This window comes from Melospiza georgiana, chromosome 15, assembly GCF_028018845.1.
Source record: "Melospiza georgiana isolate bMelGeo1 chromosome 15, bMelGeo1.pri, whole genome shotgun sequence".
NCBI lineage: Eukaryota > Metazoa > Chordata > Aves > Passeriformes > Passerellidae > Melospiza > Melospiza georgiana.
This window is the reverse complement of record NC_080444.1, coordinates 1,642,005-1,662,039: the sequence shown is the minus strand read 5'-3', so window position 1 is coordinate 1,662,039 and position 20,035 is coordinate 1,642,005. Positions and strand designations below refer to the sequence as shown.

The window sequence follows — 20,035 nt, the reverse complement described above, 5'->3', positions numbered from 1 at the left end:
TGTCACACAGCCCTGTCCCTGTCACACGGCGCTGTCACTGTCACACACCGCTCCCGGGGCCGCCCAGGTGAGGCGAGCGGAGCCGCAGCCCCAGCTGAGGCTGCACGGGAGGTGTGTGGTGCTTGCAGCAGGGCAGGAAGGAAACGGCTTGTGCCGAGGGAAGGAGCCGTCAGGAAGCAGGACAAGCCCATCCTGCAAGGAACTCGCCGGAGCCAGCCTATCCTGCCTCTGAAAAAGCAGACTGGAATGGGAAATGTGCCTGAGGGAGCGCCCGTGGTGTGCGCTGGCCGGGGAGGGGCTGGGGATGGGGTGTCGCTCCTGCCCGGTGGGATGGAGATGCTGGGGGAGGAGGGAGCTCTGCCCTGCTGGATTCCCTGGTGGTTCCTGCCCTGGATCATCCACAATGTGCTGATGGGAGCAAAGCAGCTGTGGTGTGTCCCCATGGCTTTGTTGGACATGGCAGTGAGATGGAGCTGAGAACGGGCGTCAGAGCAATGCCAGCCCAAGGGGCCTCTTGCTGCTGCAGAGAGCACCTGGGCGAGGACTGAAGCCCTGCTGCCACCTGCAAGGGAGGAAGGACATCTGCGTGCCCAAAGCCACAGCCAGGTAATGCCCTCGCTGCCCAGCCGTGTGCGGGTCCCTCCTGTGGCCATTCACTGCCTGAGCCCAGGTGGCACAGACCAGCCTGGGACTGGTCCTGCTGGGATGCTTTACCACCCAGTCAGCCAGTTCCATGAGTTTTGTCTCTCTGTGGCCAGGATGGGAGGCAGGCAGGACAAGCAATGGGACAGGATGGCCCTTGTGGCAGGACAAGCGGTGGGACAGGATGGCCTTTGTGGCAGGACAAGCAATGGGACAGGATGGCCTTTATGGCAGGACAAGCAATGGGACAGGATGGCCCTTGTGGCACCAGCACTGGCTGGGAGCAGGTGGAGCAGGTGCATGTAGGTCCCTGTGCTGCCCTGCCCAGCCCACATCAGAAAGAGTCCCACAAAGGGACCCAGAGGGAAGGGCTGGAAGTGCCAGAGAGCTTGTCCTGGCCCATGGGGAGTTTTGGATCTGGTCACAGACGCTGCCTTGTGCTGCATGAGTCACCGAAAACCTCAGAGTCCTTTTCACAGTGACACCTTCTGCACACCGTGGGTCAGCCTGGAAAAACCCCAGTGCTGCCATCCCCTCCCTGTGGTCGGGACAAGTGAACAGCCTCTCTCTTCTCAATAACTTGTTTATAAGGATGCAAACACCTCACCGAGAATAAAAACCAACTTCGTGCCAAGCAGGCACTGGTTCCCCATGTCCGAGCTTCCACGGTTCTATTTTCATTTCTGTTTTCTCTGTCCCCGTTCCCGAGGCTGAGCAGAGGTAGGGACAGCAGCGCAGTGCCGGGACACGCCTGACCTTGGGATAACACAGCAGGAACCCTGCGCGTTCGGGATGGGCTGTGGGAACAGCCAGGCATCACCGGGGCTGTACCTCGGAGCCGCAGCGATGCCGAGGAGACACGGGGGGACCTGTCCCTGTTATCGGTGTCAGGGGCGAGTTTGTGTCCCCTGTCTCCCGGTGTGTCCCCTGTCTCCCGGTGTGTCCCCTGCCCGGCCGGCACAGCGCACCGGGGGCTGCACGGACGGGGGGCACAGGGCGGGCGGCACCGGGGGCCGATGCGGACCGGGGCTCGGCTGCTCTCACGGACACGAGCCCGTGCCGGTGCCGGTGCCGGGGCTGCGGGGGCGGTGCTCGGGCCAGCCGGTGCCAGCCGGGGCCGATGCGGACCGGGGCTCGGCTGCTCTCACGGACACGAGCCCGTGCCGGTGCCGGGGCTGCGGGGGCGGTGCTCGGGCCAGCCGGTGCCAGCCGGGCCGGCCGCCAGCCCCCCCCGCCCGCCGGGCGTGCGCAGGGCCCGCCCCGCTCTGCCCGACCGACACCGAGCGGCGGCGGCCGCGGCGGCCCCGAGCGGCGGGGCCGGGCCCGGGCGGGATTATCCCCTGCTCGGGGTTATCCCCTGCTCGGGGTTGTCCCCCGCTCGGGATCAGCCCCGCTCGGGATCCCCCGGGCCCGCAGCAGCGGCTGCGCTGTCCCCGCCCGCAGAGCGGCAGCGCGGCCGGGCACGGCGACCTGCGCAACCCCGCCCGCGCCGCAGGTGAGAGCGGGGCCGGGGGCTCGGGGGGCACAGGCGAGGCTGGGCTGGCTGAGGAGCGGGGGGGACGCTCCTGGGGCGCGGTGGGAGCTGCAGGTGAGAGCCGGTGCGCGGGAGGGCCGGGCCGGTCTCCGCGTCACGGACAGGGATGCTCGCAGCCCCCGTAGGGACAGGGGTGCTGGCAGCAGCCGAGGCAGCAGTGACAGCTCAGATGTGGGAAGCTGCCTGGGAGGGAGGCTGGGAAAACGAAACCTGCTCCTGCGCCGTCTGCCTGCTCCAACGCTGCCCAGAAATGCTGCGGCTTCCTTTAGCGCTGTCCCCTTGTCCCTCTGAGGTGCCAGGCCGGGGGGGTGAGGGGAGGCAAGGAGGTTTCTGCAGCCTGGGGTAGCCCCCAGAGCACCTCTGTGCCCTGGGGATGCTGCTGCGGGGACCAGGGACCCCCCAATACCGGCATGCCCTGAACCGCAGGGCACCCCTCCAGGGCTCAGGGGTGTCTCAGATGGGGCCTTTCCACCTGCCTCCGCTGAACTGGGGCTTTGCTGCCACCCCAGGCTGAGGACACTGGTTCTTGATGGGAACCCCTCTGCCCGGACACCTCGGGAGCACCCAGAGGGGTGCAGAAAATCTCCTCTCCCCATGTCCATGGCAGCCACAGGCAGGACAGGCAGCCAAGTCCCAGAGGACAGGGTGACAGCTGGCATGGTGACACGCTCCTCTCGGGCAAGTGCAGGTCCAATGCCACTTTGCCGGCTGTGCCAAGCCCAGCAGCGGGCGTGTGCCAGGAGGGGACAGTGGCCCTGCCCACGGCTCACAGCTGCATCAGCCCTTGTCAGCTGGACCCGGTGGGGACAGGGAGAGGCGCTGTGGCCTCCCAGGGGGCACCTGGCACGGTGCAGTGTGGCTGTGGGGGCTGGCACTGGCTGGGCAGGCAGGGCAGGGCAAAGTCTGTGCTGCTGCTTGTGCCATCTGGCTTTTATCTGCCGCCTCTGCCTTGCCCCTGCTGCTCTACTCCTCCGCAGGAGCCTGGCAGGAATCCTGCCCGGCCAGGGCTGTCCCAGCCCAGCTGTGCCTGTGCCACACCTCTCTTTCTCTCAAGACCTTCCTGCCAGCAGCCAAGCACTGTTTGTGATGCTCTGGGAGCTGCTCATGCTCCCTGGTATCAGTTAGAGCAGAGTGTGTTTCCTGAGGAGAAAATGTCAGCAATCAGCTCAGATTTTCCACGGCAGAGAGGAGAGAAGAGTGTGCTGTGCCACGCAGGGCCCTGGCATTGCGTACCAGGGACTGCCAATGCAGCTGTCAGAGGCAGCAGCAGCAGCTCTGCCCACTTCTCCCCCATCCCAGTGGCTTTTAAAGCAGCTCTTGCCATCACAGAAACATCTCTTGTTCCAGCACTGCAGAGCCACTCTTTGTACTTTGAACAGGACCCTTGAATGCCAGGCAAGGTGCCAGGCGCCGCCAGCCAAGGCAGGGAGGGAACAATTGGCCCTGGCAGCAAGGAGCTGCGGCGGAGGTGGCAAACCCTGCTCTGCCAGGGGACGGGTCCCCGAACAGTCCCAGTGCTGGGTGGCAGCTGCCAGGCCCCTGCTGGCACCTGGGGGCCCCCTTGCCCCACACGTGGTCACCAGAGCGTGGGCACGCGTGTGTGGCACGTCCCTGCCTGCCACACGCGGGTGTCTGCAGGCAGCCTGCTCCCGCCTGGCAGCGCTGGATGGTTCGATGGGTTTGGAGTGTGCACATGGGATGAGTGTCCCCGGGGATGTGCTGTGGTGCCAGGGCAGGGAGCACGGGCACCGAGCTGGGTTGGGCTCAGAGCACCGGTCCCAGGGCTGCCTTTGCCGCCCCTGCAGGTCCCTGCAGAGATGGCGAGTGCAGAGCCCGGCCCCGAGGAGGCAGCTGAGGCTGAGGAGGCCGTGTACGAGGAGATGCCCTGCGACAGGATGGAGCTGAGCCAGCGCCTGGCCGTGGAGGAGCTGCTCAGCACTGAGGCCAGCTACGTGCACAACATGCAGCTGTGTGTGTGTGACATCCGGGCTCACCTCCAGGACAAGCAGGTGACACGGGACACTCTGCCAGGGGACTGCAGGGGGACTCTGTCACAGCTGGGAGATGCCCACATCACTGCAGGTGCCCCTTCCCCCTCCCTGTGCCCCCTCACCAGCCAGCCTCTGGGGTTGGAGGGACGCTGGGTCTGACCCAGGACAGCCACCCTGGGAGCCCAGACAGGCCTCAGCGTCCCCAAGGCCTCCTGAAACACAGCATCCCTCCCTGGGGTGCCCCGTGGGCAGGTGGAAGTTACCAGCAGTGCCTCTGAAGCACCTGGTCCCTCTCTGATGTATCTGGCTTAGCCTGGGGCATCTTTGTTCCCTTCAGCTGCCCGAGCTGGACCTGGAAGGACTCTTCTCCAACACCGACGACATCCTGCACGTGTCCAGGCGCTTTCTGAAGGGGCTGGAGGACATGCCTGGCCAGGGGCAGGAGCAGCTGCTGGGCATCAGTAAGTGGTGCAGTGCCACGGCTGCCCCGTGCCCTCCTGTGGGGGTGTGCCAGCCCAGCCCCTGCCCTGGCACCTCCCGCTCCTGCCTGGGCTCTGGGAAGCTCTGGTGCCACCGTGTCCAGCCAAGGCTGAGCTGCCCAGCCTGCAGAGTGATGGGCACAGCAGCAGGCCCAGCCTAGCAGGGTACCCAGGGGGCAGAGCCCTGCCCTGGCACGCTTGGCATTGCTCCATTGGCTTTGTCCTTCCAGCAGGCTGGGGATAAACCCCTGCCTTGTCATGGGCAAGGACCCTCCTGTCCAGCCCCACTCTCCCTCCCCAGGCACACTGTTCCAGGAGTTCAAGGAAGAGATGGAGGCTGTCTACAAGATCTACTGTGCCAGCTACGACCATGCCCTGCAGCTGGTGGAGAGCTACCGCAGGGACCCCCGGCTGCAGGAGGAGATCCTGGCCACCCTCAGTGCCACCGTGTAGGTCCCTCTGCCGAGCCACCACCTCCCTGTGCCTGCTTCACATCCTGGCTTTGCCCTTCTGTCTGGACAAGCTGCCTGCGTGGATCTGTGTCACCAGGCTGGCTGTCACATCATGGCCACCGCCTTTGTGGCAGTTCCTGGCAGCCTGTCCTGGCCCCTTGGGTCAGGATCTTTTGTGATGGATCCCAAAATAAGGGATGGGTGATATCCACAGCTGCTGCCTTCCCCAGGGAGGGCACATTGCCCAGAGAGACACAGGCTGGCCCTAGGGGACCTGAACTATCACAAACACTGCGAGAGGCAGGAGGAGCAGCAGTGGCAGGGCAGCAGCTCCTGGGATTCTGCTTAGGGCACAGACAATGTGATTCCCAACAGAGAGGTGGTGCCTCCCTGTGGGTGGGAAGGAGACACTGCCAACACCTTCCCTCCCTGCTGCCCACTGATGCCATGCCCAGGGCTGGACAAGCACAGAGCTGCCCAGGGAGGCAGGATACCCACCCGAGGCTGGCACTGCCCTTAGGGCTGGCAGGGACAGTCCCCTGCAGCTGGAGGGAGCGGCCAGAAATGCCCCACAACATCTGGGCTGCTCTGTCCCACAAACACTCCCAGAGGAGCCGTGGAGAGCAGCAGGGCAGGAGGGCAGCCCTGCACACCAGCCCTGAGCAATTCCCCTCCCCACCAGGCCTCACACGGGCGCCTCAGACCTCAGCTTCTTCCTGGTGATGCCCGTGCAGAGGGTCACCAAGTACCCTCTGCTGCTGGGGAAGATCCTGGAGAACACCCCGAGCAGTGCCAGTGCCCACTCAGCCCTGGAGGCAGCGGCTCGTGCCATGGCCCAGGTCAATGCCAACATCAACGAGTACAAGCGGCGCCGCGAAGTGGGTGAGTGGCCAGGCCTTGGTGCAGGAGGGGGCACAGCACCCAGCACGACCCCAGTGGTCTCCTGGGCACTAATTCCCACCTAAATCAGTTCAAAGCTCTCCTGCCCTCCACTTAATCCTGCCTGGTGGAGCTGCAGACTGTGCTGGCAGCTCCTGGAACTGCTCTGGTCCTGTCAGTGCCACTCTGGGCGAGACCCAAAGGCTGCAGGAGCAGGGTGGCATGGGGGTGATGAGGACTAAACCAGTCTGTCCACATTCCTGGGGCTGGGGAACGGGGAATAACACTTCTGCCCTTGGGATAGGAGAAATCAAGCTCCCCAGAGATGGGAGCTCACCTTCCTCTTTGGTTTTCCCAGTCCTTCCCTTCTTTGATGTGGCTCGTGCTTATCCTGCCCATCAGCCCCTGTGCTGCTCGCCTTCCTTGCCTGCTCAGCCATGAAGTCTCCTCTTCTGATCTTTTTCTTCCCCCCTTATTTTGTGTCCTCCCACCCGAGGCAGCCACCAAGTACACCAAGGCGGAGCACCTGACGCTGCGGGCGCGCCTGGCGCGGCTCAACACGCACTCCATCGCCAAGAAAACCACGCGCCTCAGCCGGCTGCTCATGCACGAGGCTGGCATCGTGGCCAAGGTGGGCAGCCCTCACCCACCCCCCGGGCACCTGCTACCCCTCCCTGCGCCGTTTCTGGGGCATTTTGGTGCTCCTCAAGTGCCTCAATGGCAGAATGGGGAGGACAAGGCCGGTATGGGGTGGGGTGGCTGGTGCTGCCTCCTGGTTCTCCAGCAGCCCAAGGAGCAGTGGGATAGCAGGGATGCAGGGATGCAGGGATGCAGGGATGCAGGCACATGCCTCACTCCCCACCCCAGAGCATTGCAGGGCAGCACTTTGGCCCCCAAAGCACCTGCGGGACCCTTGGGCCCCCCAGAAAAGGAAAGACACCCCAGTGTTCCCCAGCACCACAACCACACCAAGGGCTTTGTTGCTGCCTGCACCAATGTTTTGACCCTTTCCAGATTCATGGAGCCCCCCAGGTCTGCCCTGCCCTGTGAGCTCCAGGCTGCTGTTTCAGCCCCCAGTGATGGGCATCAGCCCTGCCCATGCTGGTGACAAGCTGCCTCTCTCCTGACAGACTGAGGACAAGGAATACGATGACCTGGAAGAGAAGTTCCAGTGTGTGGCATCCAGTGTGGCCACGCTGAAGGAGAACGTGGCATCCTACCTGGGCCACCTAGAGGTAACACCCTGACCACTGGCCCCATCCCTTGGGAGCTGTTCCTTAGGATTGGGGAATACTTCCAAGCCCTGTGGAAAGCAGGAGCTGTTGGGGATGTTCGGGGATTTGCAGCTGAGCTGTTGTGTCAGGGAGTTGCACAACACACAAGGATTGCTCAGGTCCAGGGGAGTTTAAACCAAAGCTGAGGCTTTGACAACACTGTCTGAGCTGGTGTCAGTTGAGAATAATCCGTCCTTAAACTTATCATTATTTCAAGGTCTGAAATGATTGAAAAGGCCGGGTGTTGTTCAGCCTGGGAATTCTCAATTTAATAGTGTGTATAAGGCAGAAAGGTCCCCAGATCAGTCCTGACAACAAATTGCCCTTCTGAAATCACCTGGGTCAGCAGCTGCTACGATTTTCTCATGGAAATCCCTCGGGGCATCTGAGGAAAATGAAACTCTGAGTGCTGGCAAAACATGCAATCCCCGGACACGGCATTATCAGGAAAGCCTCGGGGAGCGGCCGAGGGTTCAGCAGCAATTCCTGGGCTGGAAAGACCTTGCAGGAAAGATTGGCAAGGGCTGCCCACGCAGGATTATCGGGAAGGAGCTCAAGGAGCGTGGTGCTGCCTCCCTTGCAGGCGTTCCTGCTGCCCAGCCCGCACCTGTGTGACCTGCAGATGGAGCAGGGCCCTGCCCAGCAGCACCGCCGCCTCTCCCAGCTGCTGCAGAGCGCCGTGTTCCCCGAGTTTGTGAGTGCTCCTGCCCCACACACCTCCTGCAGCTCTCCCGCCTCTGCCAGGGCTCACCGGGGGCACCCCGGTGTCCTCAGAGTGCCCCAGAGCCCAGCTGGGCAGGCAGGGCCAGCAGGGAGTAACAGGATCCATCTGCAGTCCTGGCACAGGGAGGGAGGGAGCAGCTCCAGGAACAGGGACACAGCAGGAGCACAGCCAGGGCTGGGCTGGGCTGCAGTGTGTGCCTGATGTGCCTCCAGGGAGATGGGGAGGAGACCAGAGCACCCCAAGGCAGGGGCAGAGGGGTCTGAAATGGGCTCTGGGCAGGGGTGTGGGCAGAGGCCCAGCTGGGGCTGCTCCGAGCCATTGCAGGGTCCTGCCCAGCTGTTTCCATGGAGCACCAGTTTGGAATTGTGTCAGGCTCCCTCCCAAGGGTTTGTGTTGGTTGGCATCCTGTGAGCCCTCAGGGAAAGATGCCCCAGGTGCTCCCCACTCCCCACAGACCCCCTGCCCCTGTGCTGGCAGCGGCTCCTGCCTGGGGGCTCACCTGGGGTTTGGGGTTCTGCCCTGGCAGAAGCAGCGTGTGGGCAGGCTGGTGTGGCAGCCCCTCTGCAGCCTCTCAGACATGCTGGAGGGGCCCCAGCAGCTGGTCAAGAAGCGCCTGGACAAGCTGCTGGACTACGAGGAGATCCAGGAGAGGAAGAGCGAGATGGGCAGCGTGAGCTACGACGAGGAGGCTGCCATGAACACCTACCTGGCCATCAATGACCTGCTGGTGGCCGAGCTGCCCCGGTTCAACCAGGTGGCTGTGCAGCTCCTGGGGCAGATCCTGCGCTCCTTCAGCGCCCTGCAGCTGGACTTGGCCGCCCGGGTCCTGCACCACGCAGAAAAGGAGCTGGAGCAGGTGAGTGGGACCCCTCAGCACAGGGGCTGAGCTGGAACTGCCTTCTCCAGCTTTGGGGATCTCTCACACATCAGGGCACTGAAGGTTTGCTGTGGCCCACCCGCCCTTGCAGACACACAGCTCCCTGTGGAGCATTTGTAAGGTTCTCCCTTCCTTCCTGCCCAGGAAAAGCCAGATTTTCTCTTCTGCACTGTCAGACACAGTCCTGCTCTCTGTGGACACTGCTGGCAATTTATTGATGTGCTGCTGTCTGAGGGGTCAGCGTGAGCTCAGAGCTCCTGAGAGCCCTGTGCCAGCAAGGCAGGGAGGAGAAAGGCAGCTCCTGGGCTGGGAACAGCCTCCCCCAGCCCCATGCCCTGGGAGATGTCTCCCAGAACTCCTCACTGCTCAAAACTCCTCACTGATGTTTGTAAATACGGGGAGGGAGGGAGGGAAGGCTGTCAGAAGCCCTGGGGTGGAGCACAGCCCTGGCCTGGGCCAGCAGCAGGAGCAGAACAAGATGCAGCTCAAAGCCAGAGAGCAGCACATTGATCCCCCATGCAAGGTGAATTTAGTGGCCAGGTCTGCTCTCTTGCTTCCTCACCCCTTTTCTTCCTCCTGCCTCGCTCTGCCTCTCCCCAGAGCTCTGCCAGGGCTCTCCCTGACCCCAGCCTGTCTCCACAGCTGCCCCACGGGCACATGGCCCTGCCCAGCTTCTGGAAGGTGGTGGAGGACAGCCTGCAGCAGTCGGGTGCCCAGCTCCGTGCCTTCTGCCAGGCCTTCGAGACCATGGCACCCAGCCCTGGCACACAGGTAGGGGCAGGGCAGGGTGGGGCTCAGGCCAGGGGACACAGAGACATTGGGCTGCGGCTCCCCAGGGCAGGAAATGCCCTTGGTGGGGAGGCTGACCCAGGATGGGCCCTGGGGGCTCCACAGGATTCCCCCAAGCCCCTGAGAGCTGGGCACAAGCAGGGATGGAGGAGCTGAGCTCTGCTGGTTCTGGACTCCCATCTCCAAACCTGGGGGTGTAAAGGAGGTTCTGCTGTTAACCTGGGGCGTGATCCTGCAGCAGGAGAGCAGGAGTGGGGGTCTCATGCAATGCTCTGTGTCTCCTCTCCCCACCAGGCTCTGACCCCAGCTGAGGAGAGGAAGGTCCTTTCCCTTGTGAGCAAGCACGGCCCAGACAAGCTCTACCAAGTGACCAGCAACATCAGTGGCAGCAGAGAGCTGGACCTGACCCTGCTGAGGGGACAGATCGTGGCCCTGCTGCAGAGCTCCGACACCAAGGGCAACACCAGCAGGTGGCTGGTGGATGCTGGAGGTATGTGGGCACTGTGGGCAGCCTCTCCTCACCCTGGCACCAGGGCCAGGTTCACCTCAATCATTTCCTATCCTGGATGAAGGAGCAGGCTGTGCTCTCCTGCGCTCCTTTCCAGGCTGTGCTCAGCCCAAGGCACTGAGCTTTGCCACCAGCTGTAAGGCCCAGGTGATTCCCCAGGGGAAGAGTCATGGCTGGGGAAGGGGAATCCACACACACAGAAACACATGGAATTCCCTTTGTGGTGGGGATTTCTCCTGGATGTGATGGACAGGGCTGCTGTGCCATGCCAGGCCACAGCCCAATTGTCACTCCTGCCTCCTGTGTGTGCCAGGCAGCAGAGCCCGTGACCTGGCTGTGTGTGTGTCCTGCAGTGCCAGGGCTGTGTCCCACACCTGGCTGTGTGTGTGTCCTGCAGTGTCACAGCTCTGTCCCACACCTGGCTGTGTGTGTGTCCTGCAGTGTCACAGCTGTGTCCCACACCTGGCTGTGTGTGTGTCCTGCAGTGTCACAGCTGTCTCACACCTGGCTGTGTGTGTGTCCTGCAGTGTCAGTGCTGTGTCCCACACCTGGCTGTGTGTGTGTCCTGCAGTGTCACAGCTGTCTCCACACCTGGCTGTGTGTGTGCCCTGCAGTGTCACAGCTGTGTCCCACACCTGGCTGTGTGTGTGTCCTGCAGTGTCACAGCTGTCTCACACCTGGCTGTGTGTGTGTCCTGCAGTGTCACAGCTGTCTCCACACCTGGCTGTGTGTGTGTCCTGCAGTGTCAGGGCTGTGTCTCACACCTGGCTGTGTGTGTGTCCTGCAGTGTCACAGCTGTCTCACACCTGGCTCTGTGTGTGTCCTGCAGTGTCAGGGCTGTCTCACACCTGGCTGTGTGTGTGTCCTGCAGTGTCACAGCTGTGTCTCACACCTGGCTGTGTGTGTGTCCTGCAGTGTCACAGCTGTGTCCCACACCTGGCTGTGTGTGTGTCCTGCAGTGTCACAGCTGTCCCACACCTGGCTGTGTGTGTGTGTCCTGCAGGTCCCCGAGGGTTTGTCCCTGCTGCAAAGCTCCGGCCCTACAGCCCAGTGCAGGTGCAGCAGCCGCCTGTGATGCAGCTGCTGGGCCTGGACGGTGACCCAGAGAGGAGGAGACATTCCTATGCATCCCCTGAAGCTCCCAGGCCTCAGGTGGCCACCTTCACCCCAACATTCCAGGTGAGAGTGGGGAACATCCCTGGGGACATTTCCAGCAACCCCACCAGCTCCCTGCTCGTCCTGCTGTGGCTGGGAAGGTGGAGCTGCTTTTCCAGGTGTCCCTTTTGCCGGCACCAGGGCGCACAGGGCAAGAGAGCCATCCTTGGTGGGTCAGCCCCTCCATCCGTGGCGCTGCTGTGCTGCCCTCTGGGAGCTGCCACCTCCTTGCCACATTGACTCCCAGCTCCAGCCAGGGCTCCCTCCTTGCCTTCCCTTCCCTCCCTCCCTCCCTCTCTCCCTGCCTCCCCCAGGTGGTTGCCGGCTTCTCCTTCGCAGCACGGAGCCCGCAGGAGCTGAGCCTGCAGGCGGGGCAGCCCGTGCTGCTGCTGGAGCCCCACGACAAGAAGGGCAGCCCGGAGTGGAGCCTGGTGGAGGTGAACGGCCAGAGGGGCTACGTGCCCTCCAGCTACCTGGTGACCGTGCCCGTGCCGGAGCCGGCGGGCTGGAGCCTGCCCGTGTGAGCGTGCCAGGCAGGGCAAGGATGGATGGAGCCAGCCTGGCACCGAGGAGACCTCGCAGGAGATGCTGGAGGGAGGCAGCCCCGGGCTGGGGAGGTGGTGGGAGGCACCCGGGGGACACGGGCACGAGGTTGGCACTTGGGAGGCGCCTTTTGACAGGAGGTGTGAGGGTGCCAGGTGCTGTGTGTGTGTTGGCACAAAGCAGAGCAGCACCGGGGCGTGAGGGCAGGTGGCTGCAGTTATCCAGGGATTTGCTGCAATCCCTGTGAGTGACAAATGTGTCCTGGGGAGATGAGGTGGTGTCGTCCCTGCTTGGAGCAGGATTGAGCAGCACTGCAGGGGGGTCCTCAGCCAGGCAGGGGGCACTGGGGCACCTGGGCACTGGGGCACCTGAGTGCCTGAGAACTTGGCTGCTTGGGCACCTGAGTGCCTGAGAAACTGGGCACCTGAGAATTTGGCTATCTGGGCACCTGAGTATCTAAGAAACTGGGCACCTAGGCACCTGAGGATTTTGCTCCCTGGGCACCTGAGGATTTGGCTCCCTGGACACCTCGGTACCTGAGGATTTCTCTCCCTGGGCACCCTGAGCCCCGTGGCCGCCAGAGGGCGCCCCGCACCCGCTCCCGGTGCCCTTCGGGCCCGCGCTGGGGGCGCTGGGGCGGGGGCACCGCCCGGGCCCGCCCCGCGGAGGGACCGAGATCGGCACCCCCAGACCCCCGGGACCCCGGGCGGCACAGATTGCCGGCGGGCTGGCACAGGTGCCGTGGGAGAGGCTTTTGGGAGGATCGATCCGGGTCGGTCCTGACCTAAGGCTCGGTTTGAGACCGGAGACCCCTCCCACCATTGCCGAGGTCTCCGTGCCTCAGTTTCCCCGTGGTTGCACTGTTAGGGGATGCTGATGGGGCTGGGGTGGGCAGCCCTGCCGTGGTGCCAGAGGGGACTTCAGGAGCTCCCCGGGACTGGCACCGCACGCTGCCCGTCCCTCACCCAGACCAGTGGAGCGCCCGGCTGGCGTCGCCTGGGCTGCCCACATCAAAGGTGCCCGTGCCGTGCCCTGCCCTGCCCGGCCACCCACGGGCTCCCCGCGGGCTCACAGTGCGGCCATGCCCGCGGGCTGGGCAGGGGGCAGGGCTGGCACGGCCTCACCCAGCCCTGGGCAGGTGCCAGGCGGGTGGGGACAGCCCCAGGCAGTGCCCTGTGCGGGGCTGGGGTCCGGTGTGAGGCAGAGGGGGGCTCACCCTCCTTTCATCCGGACCCGGGGGGTGGCTGGGGGCAGCCAGCTCTGCCCAGGTGCCATGGAAAGGCCCAAGGAAATGCTCAGCTACACCAAACCCGGGAGGGGACAGCAGTGCCAGCGCTGGGCACGTGTCCTGGGGATGCTCCCGGCCTGGGCAAAGGCTGATGGGCTCCTCAGCAAGGGAAAATGAGCAGGCTGGGGATGAGGGTCAGTGAGCAGGGGCTGTGTCTGTGCTTGCCCACCCAGCCCAGCCCCTGCAGGCGCAGGGCTCACCCCTCCAGCTCCCTGCAGGTGCCTCCTCTGGGTTTTTCCATCCCTAATCAAACCCCACCAGGTCGGGTTTCCCTCCCCAACAAGCAGCAGCAATCAGCGCTGTGCCAGCCATGGCAGCAGCGGGGCAGGTCCTGCTGCACAGCCCTGGGTGCCTGTGACCCTTTGGGGGCTGAAAGGTGACGGTGGCACACGGAGTGCTCAGCCTGCTGCTGCCCGGGCCTGATCGAACCACTGGAACTGGGCAGGGCTGGGCTGGGCACCCAGCAGGAAGAGGGCACTGAGTTCACGTGGGTGCCAAGGGGCGAGCTGGGCTCTGCAGTCCCCCCAGCCCTGCTGCCACCCTCAATGGCCAGGGCACCTTTCCCAGGGCTCTGTGCCCAGGATGGGGCCTGGTGCTTGGCTGCAGGATGTGGGTGCCTGCATCCCTCCCTTCTCCCTGAATGCACCCAAACTCACAGCACTGCTGCTGCCCTGAGCCTGGAAATGCCCTCCTGGAGTCACGGGAGGGCACGGGGCTCTTCCAGCCCAGCCATGAGGGGATAAAGGGCACGAGGGTGCCTTTAAATAGCCTCTCAAGGACAGGCTCTCCCGGGAGGAATGCTCTGGCCGGCCCGCTGGAACATGCCTGTGCCCGGGGGCACGGGGGGACAGCTGGGGCTGCTCGCCAGCAGCCAGGTCAAGGTTAGGCACGGCCCTGGCCCGGTGCCACCGTGCCATGCTCGGCACGGGGGAACGGAGCCGTGCAAACAGGGGAATGCGTGCCAGGCTGGGCTTTGCCAGGCCGGGGCTTTGCCAGGCCGGGGCTTTGCCGTGCCCAGGCTGCTCCAGAGTGGCAGCGGAGCCGCTGCTGCCCCTGACCCGCCCTCGGCCTGCCGGAATTTGGCAGCGGCGCTGCCCGGCTGCTCGAGCCGCCTCCGGGGCAGCTCCGGGTGTCCCAGAGCGGCTGCTGCGCTCCTGTCGGCGCTGATTCATATCCTGGACGTGCAGGCGTTTGGATATTGTCCACCCGCGGGGTGTGACGGCGTCCCCGGGGCGCTGCCAGCCCGGCCACGTGCCAGGAGCGGCTCCGTGTGCCCGCTGCTCCCCGGGGACGCGGCAGGGACACACAGCACACCCCAGGTGAGAGCCCGGCGTGCCAGGGGCGTGGCTGAGTGCCCAGGTGTCCGTGTGCCCGTCGGCTCTGCTGGGGCACCCCGGGGGCACAGAGGTGTGAGGAAAAGCAGCTGCCACCAGCCCCGATCCCAGATCCGTCCCCTCACCCCGGAGTGCAGAAAGGAGAGGGCAAAGGGAGCCGGGAGGAGCAGGGTGGCTGCCCTGGGCCGAAGGGCACAGCCAGCCCCAGCGGCTTTGGGCACAGAGCTCGGGTTGCCCACGCTGCCAGGCTGAGCTGGCTCCCAGCAGAGCCAGCCTGTGCTGCAATGTTCTGCCACCTGCCCACCCTGTGGCGGCCCACGAGGGGCAGCTCAAGCCCCAGGCCACCCTCATGGGCCCCTCGTGTGCCAGCTGGGATCAGCGTGGCCCGAGGAGGGGCTGAGCCCCATGGAGAGGGAGCCCGGGGCTGCAGAGCAGGAGAGGAGCCGTGAACAGCAGCGCTCGCTCCAGGCTGGTGCAGCTGGCACCTGAATTGTCTAATAAAGTGTGAAATTGCTTTCATGCTCTGCTACCTTTGCTGAGCTGGACCGTCATTACAGCCCCCCCTCACCGCCCGCACCGGCTGTGCCCGTCCTGCTGTGCTGGTGCTGCCAGCTGAGCCCGGGCTGGGCTGGCACTGCTGGGGCTGGCACTGCCCCTTCGCCCCTGTGCCAGGGCTGTGTGTGCTCCCAGCGTCCCCTCCCTGCCTCTCTGCCCCTCTGCTGGGTGGGGGCATCACCGGGATGGGGGCACCGGGATGGGGATGATCCCTGCCGTGGGGATGGATCCCCGCTAGTGGGGCTGGGGGCTGCCGTGGGGCCGGGGGCTGCCATCCCTCTTCCTTGTCCCACAGGATGCCCCGGGCACAGGGATCAGCTCAGGATGCCCCGGGCACAGGGATCAGCCCAGGTCGGAGCCCTGCCCTGCGGCTGTGCCGCTGCCAAGGCCCTGCCCGTGCCCATCAGATTGGGCTCCATCCGGCCGCGCCCCGAGCCTGCCGAGGCTGCAGAGAGCTCCCACCGGGGAGGGACAGACGGACAGAGGGACAGAGGGACAGCCCCGAGCCTGCCGAGGCTGCAGAGAGCTCCCACCGGGGCAGGGACAGAGGGACAGCCCGGCCCCCCTCGCCGGTGGGTGACGAATTGCTCCTGAGCCACCTGGCTGTGCACAGAAACTGTTCTCCACCTCTAATAACAATAATCCATCATCCTGCTCTGGCCAGGGGAGGTGCAAGGTTTCCCAGGGCTGGCAGGGGGATTTTGGGGGGCTCCCCTGAGGGGACACAGAAGCCTCTGCTCCGGGGGTGGCTTCTCTCCTGCACTGCCCACCAGGAGGGCAATCCATGACTGGGTACACACCCTGCCAGGGGAAGTGCCAGCTCCTCGGGGCTGTGAGAATCCTGGTTTTGGAGGGAAAAGCATCTGGGAGCCCAGGTGTGGCAAGGGGCACTGGGTGCCCCCTGCTCCAGAGGGTGCCACGGCTCCCCATGCCAAAGGAGCTGCTGAGTGAGGCCCAGGAAAAGGCATTTCTGCAGGGATCAAGATACTTTGCCCCAGGGAAGTGGTGCCACGTTTTTCCAGCCACTGATAAAGTTAAACCCTTGATCTGGTTAAAGATTTAGCCCACAAGGCGAGCCAGGGTAGGACAGCAATGCTGTTAGTGCCACTGCCTTGGCGACACTTCCATTTTTCCCCAATATCTGACCCAACCCTACTCTCTGGCCGTTGGAAACCATTCCCCTGGTCCTGCCACTGCTGGAGAAAACCAGTCCCAGGGAGAGCACCCGAGCCCAGCAGCATTCCCGAGCCCCCCTCCCTTGGCATTCCTCCTCTCCAGCCTGCACAGCCTGTTCCCAACGCCCCGAGGGGTGATTGAATTGCTTCCCCCAGAACTGCCAATGCTTTAGGGACTGGAGCATCTGCACACACCGCGGGCAGCCTGCTCTGAGCCTGCTCTGAGCCTGCTCCATGCTTACTCTGAGCCTGCTCTGAGCCTGCTCCATGTACTCTGTGCCTGCTCTGAGCCTGCTCCATGCTTACTCCGTGCCTGCTCCATGCTTACTCTGTGCCTGCTCCGAGCCTGCTCCATGCTTACTCTGAGCCTGCTCTGAGCCTGCTCCATGCTTACTCTGTGCCTGCTCCGAGCCTGCTCCATGCTTACTCCGTGCCTGCTCCAAGCCTGCTCCATGCTTACTCCGTGCCTGCTCCAAGCCTGCTCCATGCTTACTCCGTGCCTGCTCTGAGCCTGCTCCATGTACTCTGTGCCTGCTCCAAGCCTGCTCCATGCTTACTCTGTGCCTGCTCTGAGCCTGCTCCATGCTTACTCTGTGCCTGCTCCAAGCCTGCTCCATGCTTACCCTGTGCCTGCTCCAAGCCTGCTCCATGCTTACTCTGTGCCTGCTCCAAGCCTGCTCCATGCTTACTCTGTGCCTGCTCCAAGCCTGCTCCATGCTTACTCCGTGCCTGCTCTGAGCCTGCTCCATGCTTACTCCGTGCCTGCTCTGAGCCTGCTCCATGCTTACTCCGTGCCTGCTCTGAGCCTGCTCCATGCTTACTCTGTGCCTGCTCCAAGCCTGCTCCATGCTTACTCCGTGCCTGCTCCAAGCCTGCTCCATGCTTACTCCGTGCCTGCTCCGAGCCTGCTCCATGCTTACTCCGTGCCTGCTCCAAGCCTGCTCCATGCTTACTCCGTGCCTGCTCCAAGCCTGCTCAGCCCTTCCCATGGGATGCTGCAGCTGCAGGGAAGGAAAAGGGAGTGAGCAAGGACAAGGCCAGGTTGGTGTGGAGGTGCAGAGACTCATGGAATGAAGGGGATGGAGTCCAGGCAGGAGGCCAAAAAGCTCTGAGAACGCCTTGGTGAGGTCTGCAAGCACCCAGAGGGGCTGGGAAACATCCAGAGGGGCTGGAAAGAATCTAGAGGGGATGGAAAGCATCCAGAGGGGATGGAAAGCATCCAGAGGGGATGGAAAGGACCCAGAGAGTCTGGGAACCACCCAGAGGGGTAGAAAGCATCCTGCACCCCTCCCTGCTCCCTTCCCTGCTCTATTGGGCACTCCGTGCAGCCCATCGAGCCACCGGGGCTGCTCCTTCATCCCTGCCCGAAGGAGATTTGTGGGTCTGAAATCTGCCTCTTTCAGGCTGCTCCCGACAGGAGCTCCGAGCTGCAGACACGAAGCCTTTTGTGATCCCGACCGCATCCCGGCTGGGATTTACCTAAAACAGCCCCAGGGAGGAACGGCTGGGCGGGGATGCGGGGAGAGGGAGGGAGGGAGGCTGCCTGGTGTTTGTTTTTACTAATGAAGCCCCATAATCAAATCATTTCAATTTTAATTGTGAAGCCAGCAGGCAGATTTCTGTCTCCAGATGGGACGTGATAGGAATGGTTGAAGGCTGGGCACGTTCTGCCACTCACCTTAATGCCTGGAACAAGGCAGATGGGAGCAGCTCTGGGGAGAGCTTGGGAAGAGCCTGGACCCCAGGGATGGGGATTCGAGCTGGGATCAGACCCAAAACCTCTCCTGCTTGGTTAATCCAGGGAAATGAGCCCCTGGCAAGATGTGCTGCACCATTCCCAGGTCTGAGCAGGGGAGGCAGGAGCTGATTTCCCTGCTTTCATCTCCCAGCTCTGCCAGGATACATGAAATCTATTTGTGGCTTCCACTTACCGTCTCATTTTTTGGGTGTTTGGACTTTGGGAAAAGAGGAAAATAAAGAAACTGGGTCATTTTCTATTTATTTGGAAGAGCTGAGATGTTAACCCTCCAGCTGCACAGAGCTCTGCTCATGTCTCTGTGGGACTGGCAAACTTGGAACAAGTGATGGGGGAGAGGAGAAACCGCCTTCCTCCTCAGCAAAGAAAACACGTCTTGTTCAGGCTGGGGGGAGCTGGCTGCAGTGGGGTTGGGATTGCCCTCCCAGTCTAAAGCAGTTACCTCAGGCAAAACACATCGGTTGTTTCTTGTGCTGGAGGAATGGAGCTGGATTGCTCTGGGAGTGATTAGATCTTCCAAGAAGGGACATTCCCTGCTGCCTGCCAGGCCTCAGCAGCCACCCAGGGCATGGGGTGGGCACAGAGGGGTGTCAGGGAGGGTTTGTTCCTCCCAAAGAGGATGAGGCCAGAGGCACAGGGTGACCCAGGCAGGTCACAGCAAGTATGGAATACCTTGTGCTGCTCTTGTGCCTTCCCCACAGCCATAACGGGGCAGAGCCCAGCTCTTATCAGGGCTGGCTTTCACCTCCTCGAGCTGCTGCCCTCCCCATGGCCACAGTGCAGCTCCCAGAGCTGACAGCATTTCTGGAATCCCCTGGAAGGGATCCAGGTGGGGAATGCCAGGCACAGAGCAGCCACCAGCATCCCTCTGGCCGGGCCTCTTCACTCTTATCAGCTCTCCCTTTCCGTGCCTGAGCCATCAGGGACCAGAGCATCGCATCAGAAATAAAGTCATTACCCCGCTAAGCAAATGCAGATGAAAACCTCACTTTATTTTTTGAAATCGGAGTCCTGGCTCCGGAGGGCTGGAAGTGGCACCTTCCCCCTGGCAGCCTGCCCTTGGCTGGGTGTGCCCCAGTGCCAGGGACACCGTGGGTGAGGAGGGCAGGGGGACAGGGGCTCTCTCCTGCAGCCCATGGATTTCCTGGGATGGAGGAGCCCTGTGTTTGGTGCACCCTTGCTCTGGTGGCTGCAGCTACATGAACTGGGCACATCGTGGGAGTGACACCCCCTGTGCTGTCCCTGTGACCCCATCCCTGCTGCCAGCACAGCCCCCTTTGCCCCAGGGCTCACCCCTGTCTGCAGCTCACCATCCCATCCCAGCACCAATCAGTCCAGGGTCCTGCTCTCTTTCTCCTTCCTTTAATATCTTTTTCCCGCCGTGTCCAAAAGGGAATTAAATTGAGGCCACTGAACTCATTTGTTGCAGCTCGGCGCTGGGGCTGCAGGCAGCGTTCAGCCCCGGCTCCCCGAGTGTGCTGGCTCCTGCTGCCGGCCCGGCGTGCCCCTGCCTGCCCCAGGGCCAGGCACAGCTGGGGTTAACCCCAGCCTGACCCAAACCCGTGCCCGAGCAGTTTCTGCCTCCTGTGGCCGAGCCTGGGGCGGCGCTGGGGCTGCCGTGGCCGTGCCTGGCTCTCCATGCCCGAGGGCTCTCCCGCTGTCCCGCCCGCTCTCCTGCTGTGGGCAGGTGATGGAGACAGCCTGGGCTGCCCCCCCCCACAGCCCGGCTCGGCCTCGGCAGCAGCAGGGGATGCCTCAGGGCATGGGCATGAGCTGGAGCCCGAGAGGTGCCTGCGAGACACCAGGGCAGGGTCTGGGGGTGTCTGCAGGCAGCGGCACCCAGCTGGCACTGAGTGACCCCCGAACCGGGCAGTGCCACCCCAGCAGGGCTGGTGTCATCGGGCAGGAGCAGGAGCATGAGGGATGCTGTTCATGGGTGGACTTGTTCTTCTGCCACCCAGGAAAATGTCCCTGGAAGTGCCTGAGGACAGCAAAGGACGGCAGACCTGAGTGTGCTGGTTGGGAACAGCTGCTGGGAATTTCAATGACTGCCCGTGAATGCTGGTTTTGTTTTGTCCCA

The 20,035-nt window shown here is 63.4% G+C and overlaps 1 protein-coding gene across 2 annotated transcripts; it reads left to right on the top strand.

Annotated features, from left to right (window-relative positions):
- Positions 1–1,991: 1,991 nt before the first annotated feature.
- On the top strand, positions 1,992–14,988 carry ARHGEF37 (Rho guanine nucleotide exchange factor 37). 2 transcript variants are annotated; one of them, XM_058034981.1, is made up of 13 exons: positions 2,005–2,137; positions 3,982–4,185; positions 4,505–4,628; positions 4,948–5,095; positions 5,781–5,980; positions 6,478–6,608; positions 7,108–7,212; positions 7,835–7,945; positions 8,502–8,831; positions 9,495–9,623; positions 9,936–10,131; positions 11,153–11,328; positions 11,619–14,988. In XM_058034981.1, the coding sequence occupies exons 2-13, from the start codon at positions 3,994–3,996 to the stop codon at positions 11,826–11,828; spliced, it is 2,052 nt and encodes a 683-aa protein (XP_057890964.1). In that variant the 5' UTR covers positions 2,005–2,137; positions 3,982–3,993; the 3' UTR covers positions 11,829–14,988. The 2 variants fall into 2 exon arrangements, with proteins under 2 accessions (XP_057890966.1, XP_057890964.1); XM_058034983.1 differs by lacking the exon at positions 7,835–7,945 and having other exon boundaries at positions 1,992–2,137.
- Positions 14,989–20,035: the final 5,047 nt, after the last annotated feature.

Coding starts and splice junctions, on each gene's coding strand:
- ARHGEF37 (XM_058034981.1), top strand. CDS start 3,994: ATGGCGAGTGCAGAGCCCGGCCCCGAGGAGGCAGCTGAGGCTGAGGAG. Junction 6,609..7,107: donor AGGCTGGCATCGTGGCCAAG/GTGGGCAGCCCT, acceptor CTCTCCTGACAG/ACTGAGGACAAGGAATACGA. Junction 10,132..11,152: donor GTGGCTGGTGGATGCTGGAG/GTATGTGGGCAC, acceptor TGTGTCCTGCAG/GTCCCCGAGGGTTTGTCCCT.